The sequence below is a fragment of the Zalophus californianus genome, chromosome 17 (genome assembly GCF_009762305.2).
Source record: "Zalophus californianus isolate mZalCal1 chromosome 17, mZalCal1.pri.v2, whole genome shotgun sequence".
NCBI classification, from domain to species: Eukaryota; Metazoa; Chordata; class Mammalia; order Carnivora; family Otariidae; genus Zalophus; species Zalophus californianus.
In genome coordinates this window covers 17,201,295-17,220,515 of record NC_045611.1, presented here as the reverse complement: position 1 = coordinate 17,220,515, position 19,221 = coordinate 17,201,295, and the positions used below count along the sequence as shown (strand labels likewise).

General features: G+C 40.2%; 1 protein-coding gene across 1 annotated transcript in view; it reads left to right on the top strand.

The window, feature by feature from the left end:
- The window catches only part of TANGO6 (transport and golgi organization 6 homolog), a 196,195-nt gene that overhangs the window by 122,571 nt on the left and 54,403 nt on the right, over positions 1-19,221 (top strand). Inside the window, exon 16 of the mRNA XM_027618723.2 lies at positions 17,872-18,023. Coding sequence (XP_027474524.2) covers positions 17,872-18,023 — 152 coding nt within the window. The remainder of the gene's footprint in view (positions 1-17,871; positions 18,024-19,221) is intronic.

Sequence of the window (19,221 nt, the reverse complement as noted above, 5' to 3'; positions counted from 1 at the left end):
GATTAGACAGTTTCAATTGATCCATCTTCAGGTTCAGGAATTCTTTTCTTTGACATCCTGTGAATTTAAGCCCATCCAGTAAATTTTTTATTTTAGGTATTTGTCATTTCTAGAATTTCAAATTTGGGTTATTTTATTCCCCATTTGGTTCTTTTTATACATTCTGTTTCTCTATTGAGATTTCCTGTCTTTTCATCTAAGTATATTTTCCTTTACCTCCTTGAGCATAGTTATAGTAGCTGCTTTAAAATCCATTTCGGCAGTTAAAATATCTATATCATTTCAGTATTGGCTTCTGTTGATAGATATTTCTCCTTGAGAATGAGTTATATTTTTGTGTAACAACCAAGTTTGGATTATGTCCTAGACATTATGAGTATTATGTTGGGCAGGCTGTGGGTTCTTTTGTAGTCCACCAAACACTGTTAAATTTTTGTTTTACTAGGGGCGCCTGGGTGGCTCAGTCGTTAAGCGTCTGCCTTCGGCTCAGGTCATGATCCCAGGGTGCTGGGATCGAGCCCCGCATCAGGCTCCCTGCTCAGCGGGAAGCCTGCTTCTCCCTCTCCCACTCCCCCTGCTTGTGTTCCCACTCTCGCTGTCTCTCTGTCAAATAAATAAAATCTTAAAAAAATTTTTTCTTGTTTTACTAGGCAGTTAACTTAGACTCAGACTGCAGACTTTGTCTTGCCTGTGATGTGCAGCAGTTCAGATCTCTCTTTAGTTTTTTTAGCCTTAGCTGCAAGCTGCTTTGAGTCTGGTCTATACATGCTCAATTTCAGCACACTCCCTGAGATTGAAGAGAGGCAGTGGGAGACTATATTCACTTCCCTGAATCCTCACCTTATTCATGTATCTTTGTCCTGCGTGATTGCTACTTTACGAGTAAATGAAATTAAAAAAGAAGAAAACAGGGGTGCCTGGCTGGCTCAGTGGTAGAACATGTGACTCTTCACCTTGGGGTTTTAAGTTTGAGCCCTCTGTTGGGCTCAGCAAATATGGGGCGCGTGGGTGGCTCAGTCAGTTGAGCGGCTGACTCTTAATTTTGGTTCAGGTCATGATTTCAGGGTCGTGAGATAGAGCACTGTGTTGGGCTCTGTGCTCAGCAGCGAGTCTGTTTGAGATTCTCTCTCTCCCTTTCCCTCTGCCCTTCCCCCTGCTTGCACGTGCTCTCTCTCAAAAATAAATAAATAAAATATTTCTAAAAATAAATAAAGGGGCGCCTGGGTGGCTCAGATGGTTAAGCATCTGCCTTTGGCTCAGGTCATGATCCCGGGGTCCTGGAATCGAGCCCCACATTGGTCTCCCTGCTGAGCAAGGAGCCTGCTTCTCCCTCTCCCTCTGCCTGTCACTCCCCCTGCTTGTGCTCTCTCTCTCTCTCTCTCTCTCTGTCAAATAAAAAATAAAAAATCTTTTTAAAAAAATTACTAAAAACGATTTTTTTTTTTTTTAAAAAGAGAGGAAATCATGATTCTCATTCATCTTCAAACTTAGACCGGTTTCCACGGCCTGACTTGGTTCAAAAAGCCAAGATCATAAAGACCTGCTTGTATTGTGTTAAGGGATTTGGACTTTTGTTGACCTTAAATGGAAGCCATTGAAAGATTTTAAGGAGGGAAGAATTAGTCATAACTACATTTTAACAAGATCACTTTGGTTGCTCTATGAAGGATGACAGTGGGACAAGACTAGAAGCAAGTAGACCTGCTTAGAATATTGTTGGGGCAATCTGGGCAAGAGAATTGATGATGGATACCCAACTAGGGGTTACATGTGAGAAAGGAGGAGAAAAGATGTCCCCAGATAGGAAAGAAAGCATGAGAACAGAACAAAAGTGGAAGGCATGTGGTATGAATGGAGAGCTGTCTTCCTACAACAAGTTGTGTTTGGTGCCTTGGGGAAATAAGTCTAGATATGGAGGGTGGGGCAGAGCTCTGAAGGCTGGACAGAGGAGTTTGGACTTGATGTGATGGGCATTTGGTAATCACTATAGATTCATAAGAAAGGAAGCAACATGAGAGATGTGTAGGTGTGCTTGGCAGGGGTATGAAAGATGGATGAAGAAAGGAGCGCCTGGAGCCAGAGAGATCTCTGGGAGGCTGTTGTGGTATTCCTTGGCACAAAGAGATGAGGACTTTGATTAGAGGGGTGTCTGTGAGAATGGTGAGAAAAAGCAGATTTTTTTTTAAGATTTTATTTATTTATTTGAGAGAAAGAGAACATGAGAGCAGGGGAAGAGGTGGAGGGAGAGGGAGAGAATCTCAAGCGGACTCCACACTGAGTGTGGAGCCCAACATGGGGCTCGATCTCACCATCCCGATATCATGACCTGAGCCGAAACCAAGAGTCAGAGGCTTAACCAACTGAGCCACCCACATGCCCCCGAAAAGTAGATATTATAGCAATTCAGAGGAAGAAATGAGAGACTGTCATTTTTTTTAACATGTAGTGAAGATGGAATTGTAATCCACCCAGGAGCTGTTATTCTCATAGAAATGTTGAGAGACTCAAATGGTATAATATATATGATATTCCTTACAGATATTTGAGTGTCATTACAGAGACATACTCATTACTGTATTAATTCCCGTGGTGAGGTTGCCAGATACCAAGTAGAGAGGTGGGGCTATTGATTGTGGCAGCCATTGGGCAGGTAAATAAGAGTTTGACATATAGACATCACCTTGGAATACATTTTAATTTTTGTGCACAAATTACATTATCTCTCTGTTACTTAACTATAAATTGGGGATAATTATAGTAACTACCTGATAAGGTAATAATGAAAGATAATATATGTAGTGTTCAGAACGAGTGTCTTTCATGGTAAGGGGTGAAGAAATGTTGGTTGCTATTATCTTCTTGTTATTTTTGAGTGAGTAAATCATATTCCTTCATTTCCCAAGGCCAACCCTGAGAAAGTAGCCCTTTAGACAAGTAAAATAGGTGATCATCCTGTTTCATTCCAGCATACAAATTAAAGTTGAGGTCTTCTTCCATGCCAGGTTCTCTGTTAATCACTTCATGTGCATGTTCTCTCATAATGCTTTAAGTGGCCCAACAAGGTGATTCTTCTTCTCTGCCATTTTATAGAAAAGGTAACAGGTTCAGAAGAGTTAGTGACTTCCCCAGGTCACACTGCTAGTTGGTGCTGGGTCTGAGCCCTTAATCACAACTGTCATAAATAAATGTTATTTGCTTTAATCAAAACTTTTATTTTAATTGATATGGAGACTATAAAAGCCAAATTATACTGTGAAAACCAGCTGCCTGATATTGGCATGAGCTCTTAGAAGCAGAATGTACATTGATGACTGCAGTAGCAACAGGGAATTAATTTCTGTAACAAAAAAATCGTGGGGCTTTTATGTTGGGAAATTGCAGGGGTCAATAAACTATAGCCCGTAGGCCAAATCCAGCCTGTTGTCTATTTTTGCGCAGCCTATAAGCAAGAATGGTTTTCACATTTTTAAATGGTTGAGGGGCTCCTGGCTGGCTCAGTCAGTAGAGCATGCATCTCTTGATCTTGGGGTTTTAAGTTCGAGCCCCATGTTGGGTGTAGAGATTACTTAAAAAATAATAAAATCTAAATGGTTGGAGGGAAGCAAAATAATAATCTTTTGTGATATAGTAAGAATATAAAATGCAAATTTCAGTGTTCATAAATAAAATTTTATTAAAACAGTCATGCGTATTTGCTTATAAATAGTAGTCTGTGGCAACTTTTGCACCAAAATGACAAAAGTTGAGTAGTTACACAGAAATTGTATGGCCCTCAAAGCCAAAAGTATTTACTCTTTGGCTCTTTACAAAACAAGTCGGCTGACCTCTATTCTAAGGTAACCATTTTCCCAGCATATAAATCTGTTTCTTTGACAGCCCTTCACTACTTGCTTTTCAATTGAGTCTCTTTGGAAGTGACTCATCTTTCCAGATCATTCTTAAGTCCTTTTCCTCCCCAAATCAAGCTTTGTATTCTACTTTTAACCGCAGAAGTATTACCTTTTGTAATTAGTTCTCTTTAAATATATTTGAGTAGATATGGCGTTTCTTTTCTGAAAATCACCAACTGCAAGAATCATTGGCTCAGAAGGTACAAGATGCCATTGGCAAAGGGTCCTTTCTTCAAAGATAACAATATTAAGTATACTTGAATGCTCCAGCATTTTCTTCTGCTATTTTTATTTTCAGTGTCTTCATACTTCTTCTTATCTCACTCCCCTATTCCTATTTAGAGCAAATGAAAACATTAATTTGGATCCTTCAGTGTGTATGTGAAAGGATACAGGACAGAGAAGCACCTGATTCTCCCCTTTCTTTGCAAATCTTGAAATAGATCCTTGCATTCATTTATGACTTAATGGACTTAAAAGAGAATACACCAACAATCTAATTGAAATATAATAATCCCTTTAGAAAGAAATTGTAACTTAATTTTCCTTTTGTTTGACCTGATTTCGTAGCACTTGAGGAATGTTCTGTTAATAATTTAAACATGAAGTATATTCTCAGGCCACAGGCTTCCTGATTTGTGTTTGTCAATATTATGAGGCTAACCAACACTTGGGCATGCTTTAACGAGTTTGAACATTTATGTAGCAAATTAAATTAATTAAGTCAGTGGAAATGGTCTTAATACTTTCATCATTACAAAATTGTAAAGAGCGTCTCCATTTAAAATATCAAGTTTTTTTTCTTCTTTCATCTTTTAAAATAACTTGCAATAAACCTGGAACTTTTCCTTCCTTGTGATCACATTTCTGTGCTTTACTTTGTTAATTCCGCCCTTCAAGAAAATTCCACCACGTTTCTGAAGTCTGTCACTGTCTCAAGCACACTTTTCGGGAGAACTACCCTATTTGTCTTGTCAGTAACATACAGGGGTAGAGTCAGTTGTTGCAGATTTTCCTTGCAGGGTGACTTTGTGTAAACTGATAGTTTATACACTGATTAAACCAATCTTGAAGTTCAATGAGCTGATGAAATGGAATGAGTAATCTAGTTAATACCTAACTATAGAAGTCTTGGCATCTCCTATTTCAAACTTTGTTTCCGTTTTACTTTAGTTCATTGAGTTGCCAAAGATCCATTGGTACAAAGCATTTCCTGTGCATTGTTTTACTTTGTCCCAAAGATATTTATCTGTGGTTCTTATTTGCACATCACTTTGTGATTTGAAGATAAGGAAAGAAAACGTCCTTGCGCAGGTCAAAGTGTTAGGTAGGGTCTCTACTTCTCCCAGTGCCTTCACTTAACTCTTTTTCCCTTCTCCCCTCCCATTTAAAATTTCCCTCTACAGGTCCCTACTCAGGCTTGACCATCACTAGAAAGTAATCAAATTTCAGAAATTATCTCACCATCAAATCTTTCTTGTTCCTTCCCAGCTTGTAAAAAGGAGGAGGCGGGCATATTAATATTTACTAAGGGATGGATGGCAGCCTCCTGTTGTGCTGCCCTTCTTGGGATGATTTTACATTTTTAATAGGGAGGCTGTGTAGTCCAAAGAAATGAAGTTCTAATCCTTAAGTAGACTCCGAGGCAGTACAGTTTGCTAATAGAAGAACTGTTTGGAGACGAGAAGGTCTCCCTGTCTCTCTAAAACATGCCTGGGAGGTCACTTGCACCAACAATAGCCCCACGGACAGGTTTGTTTTAATTTAATAACTTGTCCACAGGGGTCTTCCTTGGGTTACATGTAAGTCTATCAACATCTGTCTACATATAATTTACATGCAAACTATCCCTGCTTATGTGGGCTGTGTGATGAGATACAATGAAACTAGACCCAGGAAATGGAGGGCTAAGAAGCCTGGAAATCTTTGCTAACCTTCTCATAAGTCAGGGTCATGTCTTGGTTACATTACCTTAAAAAGGATAACAGTATGAATGAAAAACCAAAAGCGGCAGATCAACAATTAGCCTTAGGGAGAAATGTGGGTCCTGACATGTAGACACCAGTAGGGGGAAATCTATCCAGGGACTACCCAGCATTCTTGCCCGGTGACTAGTGTGACCTGCCTCCCTGGCAAGCCCTATCAAGACTAGACGGTGGCTTTGGCTCCAGCACGCCGCGGTGCCCTAATATGTGCATCAAGTTGAAGGGTTCAGCAGCTTTCACAAAGCCATTTGTCAGTCATCTCCTACTGTCAGGAAATCGAAAGTATTCAGTTCTTTCCCCCTTGAAAATGGGAAAGAAGAGGGGAATTTTTTGGTTCTTCTCTGGAGGCTAGAATTAATAGGATTCCCGCCCTTACACAAGACAATAAAGTGACAGGTCTGGTGATTGCCCATGGACCAGCACTGTTTTAAGGACTAAGTCCCAGGCTTCTCTTCTGCCCATGCTTTATAAGGTTAAACAGAGAGAAGAAAATTGCAAGGACTGAAATGTCAGAGATGCGGGGGAACCAGTTGGCCACATTTATGTCCTTTGTTTCAGAACGGAAGTTCCTGCTGATCTTAATGGAAAGCCAAGTAAATGTCCTGATGGCAGTAGAAAAAACCCTCTGCCTGGAGACAGGAGCCTGGTCTTGAAAACTTGTCTGTTCTTCAGTAGCTGTGTGACCTGGGATCAGCCTGTTTTCAACTTTTCTTAACTTGTTTGTAATACAGAGTTAATAGGATTTCTTTTCTACCTACCTCAAATTTTTGTGAGCCTCTAACAAGATAATAGGCACACAGGGCTTTGCAGATAAAGAGGCTTGCAAGGGCACACAACACTGTTTTATTCCAGGGCATTTTGTGTCTGTAGCTGCATAACTGATCTTCACTAAAATCTCTCCCCTGTTCATAAAGGGCTGTGTGGGGGAGGGAAACCAAAATCAGAAAAGAGATGATTTCCCCAGAGCTGCAGGGGAAATTCAAGGCTGAAAGGTAATTGTTGTTAATAGATCAAAATTTACCTATGAGTTTTTTAATGATGAATTTCATCAAAAATTAATTGCATTTAAATTATTTAATTCTCTAAATGGCTTTTAGAGGGGAAATCCTGCCTGTCAGGATCTGCCCTGTCAATCGAATCTGCTTCTGACCTTGACAGAAATTATAATCTCTGTTGACTCTGGTCCACACATAGCAATAACTTGTATGGCATGAGATGTTACAAGCGACTGGTAGTTCTTCTGCTGTGTATCTTTCAGTAGTGAAGTAGAGTTCTGGGTTCTGAAATGGAAGAAAAATGAATAGATGTTAAGAAAGACATAATAGTGTACATGAACAGAATTAGATTTCTATTGTCTCCTATTTCCTCACTGACTGGATCAGCAGCAGTATTTCTGTGAGGGCATGTGACTGTCCATGATGCTACCCCTAAGGATCACTTTAGCTCCAGAATAAATGGGAATTCAAGATGAGAGGAAAGTAGTTTCTCTCTATCCTTTTTGGTAACTAAGTGAAAAAAAATATTTTTAAAGATTTTATTGATTTATTAGAGAGAGAGAGAGCACAAGAGGGGGGAGTGTCAGAGGGGGAAGCAGACTCTCCGCTGAGCAGGTAGTCCGATGTGGGTGGGACTCGATCCTGGGACTCTGGGATCATGACCTGAGGTGAAGGCAGTCGCTTAACTTTGAGCCATCCAGGCGCCCTAATTTAGTGAAATTGTGCATGTTGTATCATTTAACTGTCTTGGACTTTTACTTTTTTTTCTCCCCAATATATCTAATATAAAAACTGAAAGTATAGAAAGTACTATCGTGGAGAGAGGAAGAGTGTACTTAAACTGGTTGGATTACAGAGGGGGTTTAAACACTGTAACTGAGATCTGGGAGCTTGCAAAGATAAGATGAAGATTCAGAGATATGCAGAGAATGACCAGTTCTCTATCGCCACTTGAGTCCGGTCCATACAGGGGAGGAAAATAAAGCGAAGAAGAGATTTGATTTAGACAAAATAAAAAAGGCTGGAGCACAAAGGTTTTTAAATATTTGCAGGAGGTCTTAACTCTCCTTGGGTTAATGTTTGTCAAATGTGGTTTGGCACAGCCATACCTAGAGATGGGATATTGGACCAAACGGCTAACTGTATACAAAGACCTCTAGGTTTAAATCTTCAATATTTTTCTTGCCTCGTTTAAGAGACTTTTGAATTACACTAAATATTAAAAAAAAAAAACTGATGCAGTGAATGTTAATTTAGAAGGTTTTTAAAAATGTCACTCCCTAAACTGGCAGCTCTGAAGTAGTAAAGACTGAAATTGTATTGGCACATCTTTTACTGACAAATAAGGAAGCAAAGAGCTGGCAGAAGCAATGCCATTCACAAAGCAGAGGGAAAACTCTGGGTTCTGCTTCATTGGTGGTTCAAGGGCAGGATCTGGTTCCTGTATTGGGCATATCGTCAAAGAATCCGGATCCCCTGCCTCATGTTTGAGGGAAGCAGCCATTGTGATTTGTCCATGGAATTTGCCCCAAGCCTGTGGTCTCTGAGCTTTTAGAAGGCAGAAGTGTATTTTACATCTGATTCTGTTTCTGTATACCTCTTCTCTTCTAGTATGTGGAGATTTTTATGTAAGTTACTTTTTTCCAGCTTTATTGTAAAATAGATTCTCTAGTCCTCCTACCCCTCCTACTTCCAAAACTTCTTTTTAAAAAGGCAGCTTTATCGAGATGTAATTCATATACCATACAACTCACCCATTTACAATGTACAGTTCAGAATTTTTTTGTGTGTTCGCAAGGTTGTGAACCATCACCACAGTCAATTTTAGGACATTTCATTACCCCAAAAGAAATTCTGTACCCATTCCCAGTCAGGCAATCACAAATGTACTTTCTGTATCTAAGGATTTACTTATTGTTGTCATTTCCATTTCCATAAATGAAATCATACATATGTGGTTTTTTGTGTGACTGTGTTCTTTCACTTAATGTTTTCAGAGTTCATCTATGGTGCCGCATGTATCAGAACCTCATTCCTTTTTACTGACAAATAATATTCCACTCAATGTGTATACCATATTTTTAAATTAGCTATACCAGGCGACTGTAACAAAGGGCATGCTGCTAGGTGAATATGACTGAAAATAGGCAGGGTCATATCATTGGGGCATGAAGTTAAGGATTTGAAGAGTGGGGAACCGCTAATGCAAAGTGGTTCAGCCACTTGGAAAGGCAGTTTGGCAGTTTCCTATAAAACTAAACATATTCTTAGCATATAATCCAACAATCATGCCCCTTAGTATTTACCCAAATGAGCTGAAAACGTATATCTGCACAAAAACCTGCCTGTATATGTTTATAGCAGCTTAATTCATAATTGCCAAAACTTGGAAGCAACCAAAATGTCCTTCGGTAGGTGATTTGATAAATAAATTGTAGTATATCCAGACAGTGGAATGTCTTCAGCACATAAAAGAAATGAGCTATAGGGTGCCTGGGTGGCTCAGTCGTTAAGCGTCTGCCTTCGGCTCAGGTCATGATCCCAGGGTCCTGGGATCGAGTCCCACATCGGGCTCCCTGCTCGGCAGGAAGCCTGCTTCTCCCTCTCCCACTCCCCCGCTTGTGTTCCTGCTCTCACTGTCTCTCTCTGTCAAATAAATAAATAAAATCTTTAAAAAAAAAAAGAGCTATCAAGCTATGAAAAGACATGGAGAAACCTTAAAAGCCTATTACTAAGTGAAAGAAGCCAAGTCTACATACCCTATCATATTGTTGGAACAATAGGACATTCTGGAAAAGGCAAAACTATAGAGACAGTAAGATCGGTAGTTGCCAGGGGTTAGCCCAGAGGGAGAGATGGGGATGAGAGATGAGGCAGAGCACAGAGGAGCTTTAGGTCAGTGAAGCTCTCCTGTATGATACTATAATGCTGGATACATGTCCTTATACATTTGTCAACCCATGCAGTTGTACAACACCAGAGTGAACCTTAATGTAAACTGTGGGCTTTGGATGATAATGCTGTGTTCGTATCGGTCCATCATTTGAAACAAATGTCTGGTTCTGGTGCAGGATGTTGCTAGTGGGGGAATCTGGGGAAAGAGAGGGAAGGAAGTATATGGGAACTCTGTACTTTCTGCCCAATTTTGCTGTGAACCTAAAACTGCTCTAAAAAATAAAGTCTATTAAAAAAAAGGGGGGGCATTATCAGGGGCACCTGGCTGACTCACTCAGTAGAATGTGACTCTTGATCTCAGGGTCATGAGGTCAAGCCCCACATTGGGCTCCATGCTGGGAGTGGAGCTTACTTAAAAAAAAAATTATTGGAAGAACAAAATCTCCTTCATCTCTCAATCTCTAGTGCCCTATGGAATCCCTTGCCCATAGTAGTACATATTAAATGTTTTCATTAAATTGGCTAGTGGGAAGGGCCTTTCTCAAAATGAAGCCTGGAGATTATATTCTGATATATTTTAGGGATCTGTGAATTCTCTAAAAGAATTTTTTAAATGTTGCATTTTCATCTTACTGATAATTTTGAATCACCTGCATTCACATTATAATCAAGTCGCACTGCACAATTTCAGTGCCCGTGTTTGTGTTTAAGAAACACTGGACTAAAACATTACTCAGAATGCATATAAACTTCTGATTACAGAGGAGTGCTGGCTGTAAGTGATCGTTCGATCTTTGAAAAATATAACTGGTTTTACTCAGCAATACCTTAACCAGCAGGACAGGATATTTCTTTTTTTTTTTAAAGATTTTATTTATTTATTTCAGAGAGAGAGAGAATGAGAGATAGCACGAGAGGGAAGAGGGTCAGAGGGAGAAGCAGGCTCCCCGCTGAGCAGGGAGCCCGATGTGGGACTCGATCCCGGGACTCCAGGATCACGACCTGAGCTGAAGGCAGTCGCTTAACCGACGGAGCCACCCAGGCGCCCCTGGACAGGATATTTCTTAGTTGCTTCCTATTGGTAGATAGAATAGAGTACGTAGGAATGGTTGTACCTGCGTTCATTTCTCTGCCTCCAAATTTTTTTTTTTAATTAAAAGGAAAGGACAGAAGGGAGGAAAGAAAGAAGGAATAGAGGAGTCCCCCAGACATTAATAGTGGAGCTTTAATAAGCTGGTGTAAGGATTTGGCCAAGGGTGGCATTTTCTTTCTCACTCACCTTTTCTCAATTTCACTTTTAAGAGCTGTTTCAGTTAACAAGGGGAATGGTTGAGCCCTTGAAATCAGCAGGTCCCCTGGCTCCAGAAGTGATTCTGTTAATTCAGATTTGATAGCATTCTTCTACACTGCATTCTAGAGTCTCTTGTTGCAAGTCATCTCAGCTCTTCTGTGAAAGAAGATGGGATCTCATAAATGAATCAGTGTGGACTTGAAAGTTCCATTGAAAAGCTTGATAAAAATCTTCCAAATCCTAATATATGAAAAGAATCTTTTCACATAGATGATAATTGATACAAGTAAGTCATAGGTTAAAAAATTTTCCATCTCTCTTTTCACTATGCACTTGATTTTTCACCTTCCGAAGCAACTCATTCTTATCAAGTTTGTTCAAACAAATCTAGATCCTTCACTTGCTTTCTTGAACACACAGCTGTGTGTTTCTCAGGTTGATTATGGCTGACTTCCTGAGAAGAATATGGAAATGCAAATAGCCAGGTGTTGTCATCATCATTGCACAAAGTAGAAGTTATTAGAGCTGAACGAAGATAAACCTCTCTGACTAGCATCTACTTGAGTAAGTTTCTAAAAGTGAGCTTGAATTTACTGTGTTCATTTCCCTGAAGCCAGTCAGAAATGGCTGAGGAAAAGATGGTGGTCTCTCTAACTTCAATTCTCATGGGTATCTCTTAGTCTAAATATTGTAGTCTGTAGTGAGTACTTTCTGAATATGGGGGTGAGGAAAATCAGAAATCAATACCATTTTTTGTAAAAGCCATATAATATGCATATTTTTAAGGGGACAACGTAACAGGATGTTAATGTTCGCTCTTGCCGGGGGCGAGTATGTGCTATCTTTTTTTTTTTTTTAAGATTTTATTTATTTATTCATGAGAGACAGAGAGAGAGAGAAGCAGAGGGAGAAGCAGGCTCCCCGCTGAGCAGGGAGCCTGATGCGGGACTCGATCCCAGGACCCCGGGATCATGACCCGAGCCGAAGGCAGATGCCCAACCATCTGAGCCACCCAGGCGCCCAAGTATGTGCTATCTTAAAGACAAAAGGTGAATTAGGATTTTGGAATCTTGTGGTTCAAATAAGTTTCAACTGAAGCAACGAGAACATCTCATCTGGATAAAGAAGAATACAAAAAAAAAACAAAAAAACCAACAACCCCCCAAAAAAACAAACAAACCAACCCTAAACCCAACCCTTCTGGATGGGATAATTGAGGTTTTATTGCTTAATCAGAAACTAAGGAATAGTAGCAGGTGTCCCAGAGCCCAAGGTTTTAGTTCATAATGAAATGGGTTAGTCAATAGTTGCGAAATATACTCAGCATATAACCCCTTCACATGAACTACTACTGTAAATAGTTACTCACCTTTTTTTTTTTAATAGGTTGGCACATGTATAAGGATGACTTAGCTCTTTGGAAAAGTCATATGTGTGTGTGTGTGTGTGTGTGTGTGTGTGTGTGTATACACGCACTGTCTTAAGTTCGTTTGGGCAAATTTAACTTTTCTGGCTTTGTATTGATAGACATTGAACTGACATAGAAATGCTCTACAATTTTTTTTAAGGTTTTTTTTTTTAGTAATCTCTGTACCCAATGTGGGGCTTGAACTCACGACCCCAAGATCAAGAGTTGCATGCTCTTCCAACTGAGCCAGCCAGGTGCTCCAAAGTGCTCTATAATTTTAAAGAACATTCCAGTTTTCATATTATATGTTAGAATGCTTTTGGGTGCAGATAACAGAAACTCCCAACTCAACTGGCTTTAAACAGTAAGGAATGAATCATTGCACAAAACAAAAAGTCCAGGACTGGTTAATTTTTTGGCTTCATGATATCATTCAAGACCCAGATTCCTTTCATTTTTCTGCTCTGCCAACCTCAGCTATTGACTTCATCCTCTGGTCCCTCATGGTTTCAGGTTGGCTGCAGTAACCCAAAGGTGTTGTCACAGCAGAGGTAAAATGTCTTCAGCAGATTTTCTTTCACACCTCATTGTTCAGACTGGGTCACATGCCCATACATAAACCAATTAAGGCAAGGGGATGTGTCTACCATGATTCACTTAGACCCTTGAAGACATTAGCCTGAATCACATAATCACATGGGTGATGGCTGGGGCAGGGGGGATGGTGGATACATGAACAAAATTGAACAGAAATAGTGCTCTTTGCAAGGAAGAATGGGAGAATGCCAATGAGATGTGCATAATAAAATGTGACATATAGGGATCCCTAAAGCTAAAATTAAGAACCCTTTATGTAGGATCTTGCAAATCTCTGCCTGTGTCAAATTGCAGCCCTGAAAGCTATATTCTCTTGACTACATGCATTCATTTTGTTCTACATAGAAACCTGGTCAGGACTGACCCCCAACCTGGAGACTAGAATCCAGTACAGTCTTGAGAAACTAGCTACATGGCATGGTAGGAGTTAAGGGGAGGGAGGATTAATCAGAGGCAAGCAGTGGCCCCCAGGAAGTGGGAGCAGAGACGTAGATCCATGAAGGAGAGCAGGATCTAGCAAGGGTGTGACAAATGGAGGCTGTGTATGTGAGCTCTAAGGGAGATCAGGTTGCAGAGAACCTGACGACAGAGCGCTTTGAGAAATGCAAAGCGAATATAGTGTTCCAGCTCTTCTAGCCCCAAACCTGACAACAAAGAAGTGCGTGGCACAGAGCCCACTGACGGGGTACGGTGCAGGGCTCTTGAGATGCTAGCTTTCCTCCGGGCTGGCTCTTCTGGGTTCTTAGGTGTTCTTGGGAATGGGATTGGTGGAGCATGCAGTTAAATGGATGCTCATTTTGAAAGTAGTAATGAAGCTCAGGCAGGGCAGGAATTTATATACATGGAATGTTAAATTGTGGTTTTGTTAATGTACTACTGTGTCCTTTTACGGCAGGTCAGGATAAGAAACAACTCTATGATATCTACACTGAATATCAAACTTCTGTTGTCCATTTACTCTTCACTGTCCTCCACAGTCTTCATGACTTGTTCCTTCAGGTCTTCTCCTCTGAGAGCTGTTCCCTGGGCCCTCATCTGTAGCTCTCAGTCTTCCCCCACCCCTTCTACCCCCACACACCTTTCTTTTTTTACCTCATAGCCCTTTCTGCTACAGGAAAATTTATTTACTGTTTCTTGACTTTCCCCCCCCCCCAGAAGTAGGCTTCATGAAGATGGGACCTTTACTTTCTTGCTCATGTTTTACTACCTCCAGACTGAGAACATAATTGTAGTAATGTAGCTACTCAGTTAAGATTTGGTGGATGAGGGGAGCCTTGCTGGCCCAGTCAGTAGAGCATGTGACCCTTGATCTTGGGGTCGTGAATTCGAGCCCCATGTTGGGGGCAGAGTTTACAAAAAAACAAATAAAACAAAACAAAAAAACACTTAAAAAGACAAAGGTGAATTGGCTGGATGAATTAATGAGATACCTCTTGATGTTCTTCCTAAAATTTTTCTCAAGGACTGTGTCTTTCTTGTTTATGATTGGATCCCCTGGCCTACTGTACTGCCTAGCACATGATTCCTTTTCTTTACCACTCATTTTTAACTCTAAATCCCTACATTGGTAAGCATTCACTTGTTTGTTATCTGCTCTTAACCTTTCATCCTGCAATTTCCCCTCCTTTCGGATTTCCAAACTGTGCCTTCCTTCCCAACAAGGAAACTTCATTCCTTTCACGGCAGTAGCCTCCCTCCAGGGATGGTAAATGTGTGCTCCTCCTTTCCAGTCTCCTGAATGACTAAACCAAACATGACCCATTAACTCATAGATTCTTTTTTTTTTTTTTTAAGATTTTTTTATTTATTTGACAGAGACACAGTGAGAGAGGGAACACAAGCAGGGGGAGCAGCAGACAGAGGGAGAAGCAGGCTTCCCGCCGAGCAGGGAGCCCGAAGTGGGGCTCGATCCCAGGACCCTGGGATCATGACCTGAGCCGAAGGCAGACGCTTAACGACTGAGCCACCCAGGCGCCCAACTCATAGATTCTTAAAACTGGAAGGGGCCAGAGAGATTGGTCTTGTCTAAGTGCCTTATCTCTAGCTGGTCCAGAGAGGGGAAACAGATTGCCCAAAGTCACACTGCTAATTGATAGCAGGGCCAAAACTAGAATACCCATCTCTTTTTTTTTTTTTTTTTTTTGAGATTTATTTATTTGAGAGAGAGAGAGATTGTGCAAGCAGGGTCAGGGGTAGAAGGAGAGGGAGAGAATCTCAATCAGACTCCCTGCCGAGCACAGAGCCCAACCCAGGGCTTGATCTCAGGACCCTGAGGTCATGACCCAAGCTGAAATCAAGAGTCAGACACTTAACCAACTGAGCCACCCAAGTGCCCCCAGAGCACACATCTCTTAACTCTCACACTACAGAACGAGCAAGTTCCTTTCTAACTCCAGAAAGGAAAAGTACTACAACAAAAGTAGAAACATATGTTTTCCTCTTAGTTGGACATATCTTAAATACAATCAGTATATCATAGGAGTTAAGTGTCAAACTACCAAACTTTGATCTTGGGTATATTTACTCTGTGGACAAGATATTTAAACCTTCTCTTTTGGGACGCCTGGGTGGCTCAGTCGGTTAAGCATCTCCCTTTGGCTCAGGTCATGATCTCCAGGTCCTGGAATCAAGCCCTGCATCAGGCTCCTTGCTCAATGAGGAGTCTGCTTCTTCTTCTCCCTCTGCCCCTCCCCGCAACCCCACTCATGCTCTCTCTCTCTCAAATAAATAAATAAAATCTTAAAAAAATAAACCTTCTCTTTTACTATATCCTTCTTATTATTTTTCCATACATTTGTATATTTCAGACATTTTAATCTGTACATTTGGTTTGTTAATAGTGAGAGAAGTTGCATGTGTGCATTTTACGTACACAAATGGAATGATACTGGTTCTATTAGTTCCTTTTGCTTTAATAGTGTCTTAAGGGACCTTTCCATATTAGTACATATAATTCTGTCATTTTTTTTAATGACTGCATAGTATTCTGTAATACATATGTTTATTTAACCACTTCCATATTAGTTAATATTTAATTAAATTTTTCTCATTTTTCACTATTAACAATTCTGCAGTAAAAGCTTTATGCAGATACCCTTGTGCATATATGTGGCTACTTCTTCAGGACTGATATTCAGAAATACAAATACTAGGTCTAAGAGTAGGCACAAAGTCCCCTGTCTTCTATTCTGGAAATAGGCTATAGCTGAGTTACCACTGACTCAATTTCTGTAATATGTGTTAATGTTAACTGGGCAGAGGGTGAGTCTTTGCCCAGAGTATATTAGGAACTGCGAGCATTTTAGAGAAGTTTCTCCTTCATCTTTAATCTTATTGTATGGAAAATACATTGTGTTCCTGACCCTGAGGGAAAAGAAAATCAAGACAAGCCGCCTCCTCCTCCCCATTCCAGAGTGACTGAGATGAGTGAAATTGGGCTCTCCGAGCAACCTCTGCTTGATTCTCTGCTGGCATTTGGGCATTGAGCACACAGTGCTGTAATTGTTGGTACTTATCCGTTTGTACCCACCTCCTAAACTTTGGGCTTCTTAGAGGGTAAAGATTATGTTTATATATTTTATCCCTAGAACATGAGCATGATACCTAGCACGTAATTTTGTTTTGTTGAATAAATTAATGAATTCAATTCAATGTTAGCATTTGTTGAGTACCTAGCACATACAAAGATTACTAAGAACTGATGGAAACAAAGTTCTACCCTCAAGGAATTTATGGTCTAATGAGAGAGGCGGCAAACATGTGGGAATCAAGGCATTAGTGACACTTGTGATTTAAGCCAAAGTGATTTAAGTTCAAAGAACTGTGGGACTTCCCAGGAGGACTAATTAAGGCCAACTGAGGAAGGTTTCTTAAAGGATGTGGCTTTTGAGCTGAGCCTGATAGGCCAAGTTGGTGGGGTTTTTGTTGTGTGTGTTTGTGATTCATCATTTTGATGATTAAGAATAGAAAAAAGAATAGATGACTATAAACAATGCTTCAGAAACCATTTTGTCACCTTATTAATATCATGTAGCCTTAGGGCCACAAAAAAGCTAAAGGTGGAGTGTTATACTTGGGTTCTGGAACTAGAGCCTCAGGAACCTAGATCAGGACAAAACAGCTTTAGCTCTTGGCATACCTGTGGAGGAAGACGTTGTTTCCATATATAAAATGACAATTCTGAATGTCTTAGTGTGCTATTTCTCCTCTCTTCAAATAAAACAAAAACCTCTTTTGACCCCCGCTTCCTTGACCAGCTGCCACCCAATTTCCTTGATCTGCTTTGCTGAAAAACTCCTTAAGTGACCTTTCCATCTGCAGTTCTTGCATTCACTTACAGTCACTTCTCTCGTGCTCTCACCCCTGCCAGTCCATCAAAACCATTCTCGTCAGGGTCAACAGTGACCTCATTGTCACTCAGTCTTATGGTCAATCATTAGTCTTCTTCCTACGTGACATTGAATATTCTCCCAGAGCATGATTTCTAATGGTTAAGCAAGTACTCTGAAAGTATAAAATACCATACAATATACCATGATAGTATCATTATTCTTTCTTTAAAAAAAAAAGAAAAGATTTTATTTGTTTATTTGAGAGAGGGAGAGAGAGTATGAGCTGGGGGAGGGGCAAAGGGAGAGGCAGACTCCTGCTGAGTAGGGAGCCCGACATGGGGCTCCATCCCAGGACTCTGGGATCATGAGCTGAAGTCAGATGCTTAACTGACTGAGCCACCCAGGTGCCCCTCATTATTCCTTCTTTAAGAACTTGAAAATTTATTTTTAAAGATTTTTATTTTTTTTTTCTTCTATAGGGGACATGGTCTCAAAATACAGAGAACCTTTGATCCACACCTTCCTGAGGGGTGCAAGAGATCCAGATAGTGCTCACAGGGCCAGCAGCTTATCGAACCTTGGAGAACTGTGCCAGAGGCTGGACTTCCTGCTGGGCTCAGTGGTTCATGAGGTGATACATATTGATTCCTCTCTCTAAAACTTGTTTTTTTCTTGGACCTATGATATAGCTGGGGATTGGGAATCAGATCTGTGTTTTTTTTCCAGATCAGATAAGTTATTGAACCTCCCTTGGCCTCACTAATCTTGTATGTATATTGAAAGTTCTATTCATAAGAATTTTTTTATTGCAAGTGACAGGAAGTCACCTTAATTTACCTTATGCATTAAAAGAGGATTTGTTATAAAGATTCCAAGATAGCTAACAGAGTTGAAGACACCTCAAGCAAGAGCAGATGGAACTTAACCCTGGGTCTGTGGGCCATCTGTGAGTTTCATCTCTCTTCACAGAAAAATCTCAGGCAAATATTCTAACTGGCCCTCTTTGGTCAGAGGTGGGGGATGAGGTTATTTACCCCAAAAGACTAATTAAGTTCTATGTTTTGTTGACCACTTTACACCCAGTACTTGGTACATAGTACATAAAAGTTGAATGGGCAGCCCTAATAATAGCTATGCGGGATGTTGGCACTGGACACTCCTGGTTTTAGAGTTTCGGAGTTGATGAAATGGGCATCTTGCTGTTGTCCTCTATGAACATCTTCCTCTAGCCTCTTAGGTTTTATATTTGTCCTTGTGTTTATTTAGTCATCAATATATTAATATATGTCTTGACTATCTACTGTGTGCTAGGCACTCTGCTATTTAAAGATGATACTGGACAGAAAAAGACTAGTTAATATGTGGCCAGGAATCTTTTTATGACCAACGCACTTGACTGTCTTAAATCTTTATTTGGAAGAAGATGGCTTGTAAGTTATAACTATATAAATAAAACATGGTTTATATTTATTTTTTATCTGTGAGAGATCAGATTTCTCATATAGAGCACATAACTTTCCTCCAACAAAAACTTACGAAACTGTAATAATTCTGGCTCCTTCTATAGTATTCAGTATGCTAAGGCTGACCATTTTGAACAGCAAATATGAAGAAGTTCCTAGTGAGAAGGAATTTTCTTTGATATCTCACGATTGTGTCTTACGAATAAGCAGAGAAATACATTCATGGATATATGCATACACTTGAATTTATGGCATTTCCTGATTCCTGAGCTTTATAGGTTTTGTTTTATTGATAATAAAGGCTATTCATGTCCTTAAATTCCAACTTCAGACTTTTAAGAAATTTATCCATCAGTCATTTCCTCT